Raw genomic sequence first — 11,093 nt, 5'->3', positions numbered from 1 at the left:
AGGCATCAAGAGGAACTTGTGAAATAATCTGCTGCCCCTGGCCACGCCCACCTTTCCTTCCCCCTTTCAGCGCAACCTTCAGCAGGGGTGCGTCCACACCTGGCTACTTAACACGTTTCACACAGCGCCCGAGGCCGGGCCAAGGCCCATGCGCCCCAGCATCAGCAAATTGGTTCGCGGCGGCGACGTCGCGGTTCCTGCAACCATAAAAACAATGCCGCAAAACATGACCTGAATATGGCCCAACCTGATTGATTCCAGACCGACCCCTTTCGTCTCAACTGTTCGTGACTGGCCCCTGACTCAATTGATTCCTGGCTCTGACACCAACCAGAAGGTCCCACATACAGTGCCGTTGCAGACTTTAACCGACCAGCGCCATGTTGCGCTGCCTGCAGTTGTAGCGCACCTGCGGTGCGGGTTGCAATGTCATCATGTCGAGGAAGATGAGGTCAAGGAATCTCGTACTCCTGAATGTCCCATTACCGGTACGTGAAGTGCTCGTCCGTACCTGGCTGGTCAGGTGCTCGTTGACGATGAGCATCCGTCTAGTCACATACGGACATCGAGTCCCAAGTACGGTAGCCGGCGAGCGTTGCCTGGCGTTGCACACTTCAATGCGCCTGTCTCACGTCAGCATTTGGCTTCACCCCACGCATAATGCATCACAAGCGTGCGAAGATCTGCACACACCACTATGAATGCGACATGACAGAAGGGACAGTCCGACCAACAAAAGTGCATCGCACCCATGCCATGAGGGACCAGCTCCGGCCCAGAGAGGGACGCCCCCTTGGTTGGCTGCCGACCTTCGCGGGTACACCCGCCCAGACCAACTGCCCGAACCCGCGTTGTCACAACAATCCTGCAAAGATATCGTTTCCCAATGGACGGTACTCATGCCTGCCAATGCTCTCCATCTACATTCTCATCCATATGTACAAAGAAATACACCGTGCCATGCTACTATGCCGCTCGTGTCACATGCTGCACACTGAGGTTCTCGATCATTAGCCCAATGCAGGCGAGCTTAGTGTAGTAGCGCGGATTCACCGCGTTGGCGCGGCGACGCCAGCGGGCGAACGCCCTCACAGCCGGGACGTCTAGGGCCACCAGCTGCTGGTCATACGTGACCATGGTAAACTTGTCATTATTGCTTCAAGGTTCCAAACATGTTTCACGTACATGACTTAACCAGCTGCCACCGGCAAGCAAGCCAGTGCATGTGTGCTACATGTAATCTGCTTTACCGTACAAAGTAACACCGCCGAACATTCCGGCCAGCGGCACTGGCTCATACAACCTTACCCCGGACGCGGCCGTGGAGCTAGCTTACAGGCGCTAATCAAACAGGCCGTTTACAACCAGCCCTACCAGCGCATCCACCACTGCTGCCTGCTCCGCCGCCACGCCCACACGCCGCAGGTCGCCGCATCCAGGAGACCTGCGCAGGCCTGTACGCCGCTGGCTGCCCGCACCGCTGCCCACAGCACACTCTGAATGGTGCCCTGAGCCCAACACCGCAACCCCTAGCGAAGGCCCTGCTGGCTGCTGCTGTCCCTGATGCGGCCAGAAGAGCAGTCGTGGTGACACGCATGCCGCCGCCGCCTGGTGCACGCTGCAGTATTGCGACGCGGTGTTGGAGGCGAGCGGGCTGAGGGGCGGGAGAGCGCTCGAAGGCAGGCTGGCGGCGGCCGCGAAGTGCCGCACGTGCCGTGGCACGTTAAGGGGCTTCAGCCCAGGCACCATCCCCACGCCAAGGAAATCAAGGCAGGGGCTGACAGCTGGCGCCTGCCCTGCTGCCGGGGCTGCGCTACGAAGTGGGACTGCTGCTGGTGTCATGCCTGACGCGCACACCTCTGCTGCATGCGGCGCTGGGTCCGACCCCTGAGCCGCAGATGACAGCAGAGTGGTTGGCGTGGCGGGCAACGCCACCGCAGACGCCTGGCCAGGACTGAGCCGCCGGCTGCGTAAGTCAACGCCACCTGAAGGCTGTGTGGGCGCCGCCTGCTGGGGGTGCTGCTGAAGTCCGGGCCACTGGGCGGTTTCAGACGGCGAGCAGCAGGCCGCCGCTGAGGCGGCTGCTTTGCTCGCGGGCCCCAGCATCTCTCTTGCATCGCCCTGCTCGATAGCACTGAGAGCCGCTAGCCACTCGGCCGCATTGTGCTGATTGCTAGCCTTGGCCTGGCCCTGAGAACAGCAAGAGCTCCACTGCGTGAATGCGCCGTCGCTGCTGGTGGCGCTGTAGCTACTGCTACACGACTCAATGCCGCTGCTGCAGCTGCTAGAACTGCTGGGCGTTGGGCTGCCGCAGCTGCTGCTGCTGCCGCAACCGGTGCCGCTCGCACTAACGCAGCGGCGGCCCAGCATCTCACCGCAGAGGCCGTCCGGCATGTCGTAGAGGCCCTCAGGCTCGGCACATATCACGTCAAGCCAAGGCTGCAGGCTGGCAGGTGAGGGGCACGGCCGGAGGGACCGCCGACGCTCGCTGCCATGGCCCTCACAGATACCCGACGCCAAGCTGCCCAAGCAGAAACCCTCCATGCACCTGATACGTGGGAGCAACCGCGAGCAAGCTTAAAGACGACCGGAATCATATTCGGCAAGCCCGCTCTGAGCAGGCCCCGCAGAACCATGCAGACCGCGAGACGACAGCTCTGGCGCGGTGATGGCGCGACCACCCATCTCACCTATTACCAATACCTATGTGCGTTGGAGATTGTCAAGATCCCTGCTAAAGTCGCAGCGTGGCGCAGGCGTTTGAAGTCAAGTGGAATGCTCGACGCATTCGCTTTGTCTTACGGCAGGTGGGTGTGAATATGACGTATTAAAGGTTCAAAGTAATGCATAACCTGTATTGAATTGGTGGGGAGAAATTCCCGCTCGCTCGCTTAATTTGCGTCCGGGATCCAACCGTCACACGGCACCGATGGCATGAAGTTCACAACTTGTCCCCCGAATTAGTAGCACCACCGCTTGCTCACAAAGACGTCAGAAGGCTTCCTAAGGAGATTACACCCACCCCCCACGTAACCCATAAGTCCATAAGAAGCTCCGAGCAGGTACAGGGCATACATGGCGCGCGGGAAAGCCGGGTACAGTGTTAGTCTGTTACGAGTGGAGCTACCGTGTGCGCCGGGCAAGGAACATGCCAAGCTCAAAGATGTATGAGTTTCGTCCTTGCCGGGCCCCAATGAGGCGGGACCGGGCTACACATGTGCAACGAGAGGTCCCCGAGATTACGATCGCACTGCTGTTTTGCGCCGTCGCCCCTCGCGAGCAGTTTTACTTGAATCCATTACAAGTTGCGTTGTCAAGTAGAATTAAAGGCATTCCGCTGCTGGTAGCGGTGCCGCTCTCAACGTGACTTAGGTGAAGATAAAGTCCTCGGAGCGACCTCGGGAGTGTGAACGTTGGTGCATTCGTTCAGCAGCGTTGTGTGGTCTCTGGCCGTGAGAAAGGGTACCGATAATCGAATTGCGGCCGAATTCAGGGCTTACTTGGGGTTCGAAGATCCTCCGCTGCTGTACCACTGAACACAGCACTTGTCGAAATGGATTCTGCAACAACGTCGGCGAGCCCAGCGGCGGCAGAGGTGGCGCGAAATGCTAAGCGCTCACTCGCACAGAAGCTTCACAGGGCCGAGGAGGCGCTATTGCCAGTGTTCGCTGCCGGTATGTACTTTGAAGTGCTTAGAAGGCAGTGAAGATCCACCAAACGAGGGACCCAGTTCAGCATCTTGCATGCATCATGGCCTGCAACACCCAGGCGCGACGGGCGGCCTCATCGAGGGCGTATGCGTCCAGCCCTTGGAGTTCCTAAAAACCCGGTAAATGGGTTACAGGACCACCATCGCAACGTGTACCAGCTCCGCCGGCGCTACTACCATGCACGCGACCCTCCAGGCCCTGACCTCTGTGCTCCGACTGCTGACAGGCTACAGCTTAACCAAGGCACACCGGTGCCTATGGGTGTGGTGCTGCGCGACGCAGTGCGCGAGGGCGGCATTGCGCAGCTGTACCGTGGCGCTCTGCCGGAGTTAACAGGTGGGTGGCGCGCGCCAAGGAAATGCGGCTATCGTATCAGGACGCCCAAGCTCTGCTAGCCGCACTCCCGGACTAAATGCGTCACTGCGAGACAAGGGAATAGCGCTGACATGCTTACAGTGCATTGTGACATGTACGGACGCGGGCGCCATGCGAAACAGGCATGATTCCTCGCTCCACGGGCGCCCTAGCGTCCCTGGAGTTCTCCAAGCGCTACCTGCGGCAGCACGCGCCAGACCCCGTCACCGGCAAGCTGCAGGTCAGGAGCTTACCGTGTTACTGAGGGAGGTCATGAGGGCCTTCTGCGTGAGGGCGTCTGACGCTGGCTGGTATTGGTTCTAGTATGGTCATGGTGACGAGGGCGGGTGTGTTGCTGAGGCGCATATAGGAGCCGGCGGGATAGCCGTCCATGTGTGTGGGGGATTGTAATTACCAGCCCAAACTAAACTAACCTAGCTTAAGTAGCCTCCTGTGTGGGGGAGGCGCAGAACAATCGGGGTGCGGATGAAGAGTGTGTTGCTCATCGCGAGTTGCTGTCCGGCATGTGCTTGTGCAGGCAAGCCACGCGTACTTGGCGGGCGCGGTCAGCGGTGTGTGCGAGAGCCTGGGCTTCGCGCCGTTCCAGGTCATCAAGGTAGGTGGAGCAGGGGAAGGAGCAGGGGAAGGGCTTTCGAAAGGAGTCGCGTCAGCAGGAGGAGGAGCAGGAAGTGCAGCAAGAGGAGCAATTGGGAGCGGGGAGCGGGGACGGTAATCACTGGGTTGCACGGAAGGACTCTTATGCGGTTTCGTCGTGCCCGGCTCCCATGTCCATGCCGCTACAGCGCCGCAAAACCCGCTAATCTGTGTGGTGTGCGGTTGCGTGCGTGCCCCCAGGTCCGCATGGTGGCTCAGGAGCACCTCAACCGCTACACCAGCTCCTTCGACTGCGCGCGGCAGCTGCTGCAGGCGGAGGGCCCCAAGGGCTTGTTCATCGGGCTTGGGCCCACGCTGTGGCGTGTGACCACTTGGAACACACTTTACTACGGGGTAGGGAACAGGGGGGCGCGGCTGGTGGTTGGCGAAAGGTGCTCCGTACCCAAAACGGATTGTGAATACTGACCCAGGGGGCAGCTGGCTGGGGGCTGTGTGACAGGAGGCGCAGGCGCCAAGTGCCGGCAGTCCGGAACCCACTCGTGGACAGCGGCCTCGCGCTGCGAAGCGCCTTCACTGCAGCAAGCGCCTCTGGCACGGTGTAATGAATCGAGTTTTGAGTTTGGAAAACCCCTGCATTTCTGCGGAACTGCAGACCATGCACAACATCCAGACGGAGGTCTTCGACCAGCACCCGCTGTCCAACCCCGTCCTGGCGGCGGCGCGCAAGATGGCTACCGGCATGGTGGTGGGCATGACGGCCACCATCTTCAACGCGCCCTTTGACGTCATCAAGTCCCGCTTCCAGAGCCAGGAGCGCGGCCCCAACCAGAAGTGAGAAGCAAAGACAGCATGTGCTGCGGCCTCGTAGCTGTGGCCTTGTGCTGCGGCCTTGTGGCGTCCCTGTGTATATCCGTGGGCAGGGTGATGGCCCCGCTGCTGCTGTCTGTGTCACTTGCCCTGACCGGGCCCCGGCCCCCGGCCCTCACTGTCCCATCCCCCAGGTACCGCTACACGCTGCCGTCGCTGGTGACGATCATCCGCGAGGAGGGCGTGCGCGCGCTGTACAAGGTGCGTGCGCTTGCATGCCCGTATAAATATTGAAGCGCCGAGAGAGAGAGAGAGATGACTCTGCTTTCCTGTGCGATTCTGTGTGGTGGGGCTGCTGCATGATAAAGAGAAAGCCCATACGTCCGGAAGCTTGTGAGCGCATAGTACGCGGGCCTCGAGGAAGCCTTCTCCGCTTTCCTGGGGCCTGTCAGCATCCTCTGCACGGTCCATGTCACCACGTGTCATCTCTCCCTTTCCCCAACTCCACAGGGCTTCCTGCCCAAGGCGCTGCTGCTGGGCATCGGCCAAACCATCGGCTACATGGTGTTCAGCGAGGCGCTGGGCTTCTACAGCCAGGCGCTCAAGCCGAGCGCTGCCAGCGCCGCGGCGGAGGGCGAGGCTGCCGACGGCGACGCCTGAAGGAGCCGGGGGCGGGGCTGCGGCTGCGGCTGAAGGATGGCTGCGGCGAAGGTGAAGGTGGGGCCGGCGTATGCACAGCAGGAGTGCAAAACAGCAGAGCGCAAGAGCAGTGGCGCCCGGCGGCACGCGGCAGCGGCTGTACGGACAAGCAGCCGGAGTGGAGCGTACAGCGGAGCGGAATGCTGCAGAAGAGCAGAGGGCTTATTTGTAGCGGTTGCTTCTAGCCGCATTACAATTGTGAGGAAGCTGGTGAGGTGCTAATTCGTGTGCGCCATCGCGCGCCTTCGATATTACAATCTCGCGAAGATTTGCACTGTGTGATGCACAGTTTGCTGCAAAGGGAGGACGTAGGATGAACATGCATACAGTGCTCGGCGCTGTCGCTGCACCCCGACAGCGCTCGAGAGAGGTTGAAGATGCTCGGAGGCAGCGCAAGGGGCGGCGGAAGCCCGATGCTGAGGAAGGCAAGCTGCGAAGGGACCGCCGCCCTTCACCGCATCAGGAGCACGCCCCTCGGGGTCATGCCTGCAACGGCAGGAACAGAAAGTGCTGGCGTCAGGAGTTCGCCGCCTGAACGAAGTAGTGTATGTGAAAGAGACTGGCAGGGGCGAAGGATTATTTCTGGGCCGTGGCAATGAGCCTACTGGTGTTGCGGCCCACGACGGATTGTATTAACACGTGTGATCCCTAGCGCCATCTTGACGCAGGATCGCGGGAAGTAAGATTGCTTCGCTGATGAATTGTGTTACAGTCTTGATTGTTTATCCAGTGCTGATGAGGGTGTCAATGAGTGCAATACTTTCAGGCATCGGGGTCGGGAACTGGCCAAGTCATGCTGGAAGGCTGTCTGCCCAGGACAAAGGAAGGTGCTGGGCTTGGGAGTGGCTGGGCTTAGAGCTGTGTGTGACCAGGGCGTTGACAACTTGACACACAGCCGACACTTCGGCACTAGTGTTGTGCAGGCTCATTCGCGTGGACTCAGTCGCAGGCATTGACATGTCTGCGTGCCATTCTGGGCGGCAAAGAACCGTGTGTGTGCAGTGACTGAAGGGGCACTGGGGCAGCCAGTTCTGGGTGGTATGCTGCCGCTGGACGCTGGTTTGACACGGCAGGGCCACGGCGCGGCTTGGGAAGCCTTGGTTATGGACTGATGGCAAGCCGTGCTCGAGGGAATTAGAGACGATGACCCGTTCAATTGCATGGATACCGGTCTTGCAGTGATGCTGGAAAGCACCATCGTGAAATAAAAATGCAGAATAAGACGTCTAGAGGCGAGTTGGCTGGCGCACGTGGTCATGCTCACACCTTGACTCGCCCGTACATGCAGCCAAAAGAGGTGTGTAACTAAGCCCAAAGAGCCCAATGCCGTATGTTACCCCGAGCGCAATTGAACGATTGGCTCCGACTGGAGCCCCCGCCCCTTGCGCATCATCCAAATCATTGGTACGGCGTCACACATGGCACGCCGGTACCACCCCTGAAGTCAGCTGGCGGGGCAGAATGCGTCAGACGTAGGAAGGAGGGGGGGGGGGCGACCGGGGGAGGGCGCACACGCGTGCGGGCCCAGATCGTACATACTTGTTCCCCTCTTTCAAATGCTTTGGCTACCTACGGCATCTAACTCCACTGGCAATGCTCCACTGTGCGCGAAACGACGCGATTTGATAGTCGTTAGTTTCCTCCCGCGCTCTGGTTTGCGCTTGCAAACTGTACCAGTTATTCATATCATCGGAGTATACCAGTTTGCTTACATATTATGTCACCCACCGATGGGGCGGTGAGGTTCTGACAAAGCAGTTGCTTTGTAAAGAGAAGGATGTCTGGCGCAGCGCCACGCCGACGGCAAGGCGCCAGCCTAACAGTCATCCAGGCAATTGGAGTCGCTGTGCTTCTCACAGGACTGCTCACTCTCTATCTGCGCCATGAAAGCCTAAACGTTCACTCAGGTATCCGATCGGCGATACATGTAGAGCACGCAGTAGCCAGCACGGTCAGCGCTACGGGCGTAAGCGGTGCCTCTGCACCACGGAAGCAGCTGGAGGAGCCGTGGGGCTCGCACCACATGTACGTCAAGTCGGGGCCTTTGGCCCCTTGCCCGAAGCAGTTCGCCCCCGGGTCGTGGGCGTCAACGTCGATGGGCCAGTGGACGTTGCCCCTGACACTGGAGGCGCAGCAGGAGATATATGCCAACCAGAACCCAGAGGACTGCAGGCAAGGCACGCCGCATGGTGGCTTGGGGACGTGCTTGCAAGCTAAGGCAGCTCGTACGCTATGCGCTGCAAGGCCAGAAGTGCAAGGCCAGAAGTAGCCCTAGTGCTCACATGCATGCGGCGTGCTGACCTGCAGCAAGGCCAAGTACCTGGTATACCACGTGGTGCCCAACGGCGTGGGGGCCGTCATCCACGGTGCGGCTCGCGGGGAGTTCGGGGACTTGGGTGGCCGCGGGGGCTTGGGGCAGGGGTGGCGGGCTCCGGGTGCCGGAGCCGCACATGGCGTGTGCCGCACACCACCAGGGGCTGGCGGCGCTGCAGGTGTGACCCATGAACATTGCTCTCCAGGCAAGGGGCTCGGTTTGCTAGCAGCACACAAGCGGCCTTCACCTTGCTGAGGGGCAGGGCACAGTCATGCGGGCTTCCCGCGAGCCCACACGCCCCACACCTCGACCCGCCGTCATATGCCATATGCCATATGCATGCTGCCGCGCGTCGAAGCCAGTCCGAGCCCCATGCCTAACCCCGCTGTGTCTACGTACTCAAACAGCTCCTCAAACCTTCCGCACACGCGCGCACGCGCAGTGGCGGGCGTGGCGCTGCAGGTGGCACTGGACCTGAACCGCGTTTACGTGGAGGCGGCGGGCACCTTTCTGACGGACTCGGCGCAGTGCGGCAAGTCCAAGACGCTGGACAGCTGCTACTTCCTGCCCTTCAGCAAGTGCAAGCCCACGGCGGCGCAGCTCAGAGACGCGCCGCAGCTGGTGTCCAGTCGCCGCAAGGGGCAGGAGGACAAGTGAGTGGGCCGGCGGCAGCAGGACAAATGGTTCGGAAACAGGGGGCGGGGGCCGGGGCTCGGGGCAGGGCTGGCGGCGGACGAAAGCTGGCACCTGTGGACAGGAAGCTCGGCGCGAAGGGCAGCAAAAGCGGGTGTGCAGCTTGCCGCTGGGGCACCTCATTCGCAGTCCGTGTGCTGTCGTGCGTTGTAGCAGTGGCGCGGGAGTCGAGGATGAGGATGATGAGGATTATGACGGGCAGGGTGCTGCGTATACCAACCCGGGCGACGACAGGCCGGTGCTGACGGTGACGCACGACGCCCTGGTGGAGGTGCGCGCTCAGGCGCCACTGCGCTTCTTGGAGCGGCTCAACCAGACCAACATGGACCCCAAGAAGTGGTACTACTGTAAGCGGTGGCGCTGGAAGGCGGCGGCGAGGAACGCCGGGGGGCGGGGGTGGGTCGCAATATGCTGGGGCAGTGGCGGAGCAGGTGCAATGGGGAGGCTTGGGTCAGGCGAAGGGCTAGGTGGACTGGTATGCCCAGGGCCCGGTGTTGAGCTCACGCGTCACGAAGTCACTGGCGCTCAGCCCTCTCCACACCACGCCACACCGCAGGGTGGCGCGCGCAGGCAGCGGCGTACATGCTGCGGCCCAACGAGGCCATACTCAAGGAGATTGCGCGGCGGAAAAAGTGCGCGACGGTTGTGGACAGGGGTTGGGGGATGTCACATTCATGCTGGGCCTAGCCGGAATGAAGCGGAGGCCCACGGCTGCAGGCAACGTGTCTAGTCCCATCGTGTTGACTGAATGCCGCTGCCGCTGCCGCGCTCGCTTACGACTGCTCACCCGTACCTGGGGTTCTGCCACGCCACGCTTTGCAGGACCATGATTGCGGGCCCCGCCCCCGCCCCCGGCTGCATTAGCGTGCACGTGCGGCATGGTGACAAGGGTGTGGAGGCGCAGACCTTTGACGACCAGGTGCGAAGCGGGAGGCGGACAGGAACAGGGCAGGTGGTGGCTGTAAGACGTCGAGTGGCGGCAGCAGCGTATCCGTGTGCGTGTGCGCGACGCGGCGCGGCGCCTGGGCAGGCGTGGATGGGGGCATGAGGCACAGCAGCCGTATGCCGGGAGCGCACCAACTCCTTGTGCCTGTCTCCCTCTTGCCTTCCGTTCCTCATACCGTGTCATGGCCTGCGCCAGTGCGCCATCCACTCTGCACCGCCGGTCCTGCGCGCGGGCAGCCTTGGTGATGGCCCCTGCCCTCGCGCCCCGCAACTTCAGGTGTACGACAAGACCGCGGCCAAGCTGCGTGGGCTGGACCCAGACCGCTTTGCGGACCGGCTATGGGTGAGCACGGAGGACCCCAACACCATCTCCTACTTCGCCACCAACAACACCACCGCCGCCGGCAACAAGTGGCAGACGGGCTACATCGCGGGCACACCGCGCAAACCGGACAGGTGCGCGGCCCGGTGGGCGCACAGGCGTGCAAGGGGGGCGCCGCCGGAGCTGAAACCCTCGCTGTCGCTGCGGCGTGTTCTGGCCGTGTGCCCCAGTCCTCAGCTGTCATCGCTTCATACAACGGCTCAATGTTGGTCGCGTGCTTGGCCTAGCAGTCAGAGTTCTGCAGCCCCTTTCCCTTCCTCTCCACCACGACCCCCCGCCCCTGGTGTCCCTGCCCCGGGTGTCCCACAAACCCCTCAGGACCAAAGCCAACCTGGCCTACATGGCTGAGATTGGCTATTACGAGGAGGTGCTCAACGCCATGACCAACTTGGACCTGGCGCTGGAGTGCGACGGTTTCGTGGGCTCCATCTACTCCAACTGGGTGCGGTGAGTGCGGACCAGGGGCGTGCACGGGGGTGGGGGGCACAGCTGGTGGCCTGGTGGGGTGGGGCGGGGACTGGCAAGGCAGGGCAGGGCGAGGGAGGCTAGCCGAGTAGGAGCCTGGCCTGGCACG

General features: G+C 61.6%; 4 protein-coding genes across 4 annotated transcripts in view; 2 read left to right on the top strand and 2 right to left on the bottom strand.

Annotated features, from left to right (window-relative positions):
• Position 1: 1 nt before the first annotated feature.
• Positions 2-1,186, bottom strand: CHLRE_10g449138v5 (uncharacterized protein). Its single transcript, XM_043066936.1, has 2 exons — positions 512-1,186; positions 2-409 (listed from the first exon to the last, which is right to left on the bottom strand). Exon 1 carries the CDS (start codon positions 1,135-1,137, stop codon positions 967-969), a length of 171 nt encoding a protein of 56 aa, XP_042920333.1. The 5' UTR covers positions 1,138-1,186; the 3' UTR covers positions 2-409; positions 512-966.
• Positions 1,187-1,234: 48 nt separating this feature from the next.
• CHLRE_10g449127v5 (uncharacterized protein) lies at positions 1,235-2,816 on the bottom strand. Its single transcript, XM_043066935.1, has 2 exons — positions 2,691-2,816; positions 1,235-2,548 (listed from the first exon to the last, which is right to left on the bottom strand). The coding sequence occupies exon 2, from the start codon at positions 2,542-2,544 to the stop codon at positions 1,342-1,344; it is 1,203 nt and encodes a 400-aa protein (XP_042920332.1). The 5' UTR covers positions 2,545-2,548; positions 2,691-2,816; the 3' UTR covers positions 1,235-1,341.
• A 150-nt stretch (positions 2,817-2,966) lies between these two features.
• CHLRE_10g449100v5 (uncharacterized protein) lies at positions 2,967-7,502 on the top strand. Its single transcript, XM_001698439.2, has 9 exons — positions 2,967-3,674; positions 3,769-3,829; positions 3,937-4,046; positions 4,208-4,305; positions 4,603-4,680; positions 4,920-5,072; positions 5,332-5,510; positions 5,681-5,747; positions 5,997-7,502. The coding sequence occupies exons 1-9, from the start codon at positions 3,554-3,556 to the stop codon at positions 6,144-6,146; spliced, it is 1,017 nt and encodes a 338-aa protein (XP_001698491.1). The 5' UTR covers positions 2,967-3,553; the 3' UTR covers positions 6,147-7,502.
• Positions 7,503-7,766: 264 nt separating this feature from the next.
• The window catches only part of CHLRE_10g449050v5 (uncharacterized protein), a 3,936-nt gene continuing 609 nt past the window's right edge, over positions 7,767-11,093 (top strand). Inside the window, exons 1-8 of the mRNA XM_043066934.1 lie at positions 7,767-8,357; positions 8,493-8,551; positions 8,942-9,152; positions 9,427-9,539; positions 9,749-9,824; positions 10,015-10,111; positions 10,415-10,593; positions 10,838-10,966. Coding sequence (XP_042920331.1) covers positions 8,209-8,357; positions 8,493-8,551; positions 8,942-9,152; positions 9,427-9,539; positions 9,749-9,824; positions 10,015-10,111; positions 10,415-10,593; positions 10,838-10,966 — 1,013 coding nt within the window. The 5' untranslated portion in view covers positions 7,767-8,208. The remainder of the gene's footprint in view (positions 8,358-8,492; positions 8,552-8,941; positions 9,153-9,426; positions 9,540-9,748; positions 9,825-10,014; positions 10,112-10,414; positions 10,594-10,837; positions 10,967-11,093) is intronic.

This window comes from Chlamydomonas reinhardtii, chromosome 10 (genome assembly GCF_000002595.2).
Source record: "Chlamydomonas reinhardtii strain CC-503 cw92 mt+ chromosome 10, whole genome shotgun sequence".
Taxonomy (NCBI): Eukaryota; Viridiplantae; Chlorophyta; class Chlorophyceae; order Chlamydomonadales; family Chlamydomonadaceae; genus Chlamydomonas; species Chlamydomonas reinhardtii.
The sequence above is the reverse complement of the archived record's forward strand: the minus strand, read 5'-3'. Positions and strand labels throughout refer to the sequence as shown.

What these genes read in the sequence shown, in the direction of transcription:
- CHLRE_10g449138v5 (XM_043066936.1), bottom strand. Translation starts at nt 1,137, where the DNA reads ATGGTCACGTATGACCAGCAGCTGGTGGCCCTAGACGTCCCGGCTGTG.
- CHLRE_10g449127v5 (XM_043066935.1), bottom strand. Translation starts at nt 2,544, where the DNA reads ATGGAGGGTTTCTGCTTGGGCAGCTTGGCGTCGGGTATCTGTGAGGGC.
- CHLRE_10g449100v5 (XM_001698439.2), top strand. Translation starts at nt 3,554, where the DNA reads ATGGATTCTGCAACAACGTCGGCGAGCCCAGCGGCGGCAGAGGTGGCG. An exon ending in CCGTCACCGGCAAGCTGCAG is followed by an intron (nt 4,306 to 4,602) that starts GTCAGGAGCTTA and finishes GTGCTTGTGCAG; the next exon opens with GCAAGCCACGCGTACTTGGC. An exon ending in GAGCGCGGCCCCAACCAGAA is followed by an intron (nt 5,511 to 5,680) that starts GTGAGAAGCAAA and finishes CCCATCCCCCAG; the next exon opens with GTACCGCTACACGCTGCCGT.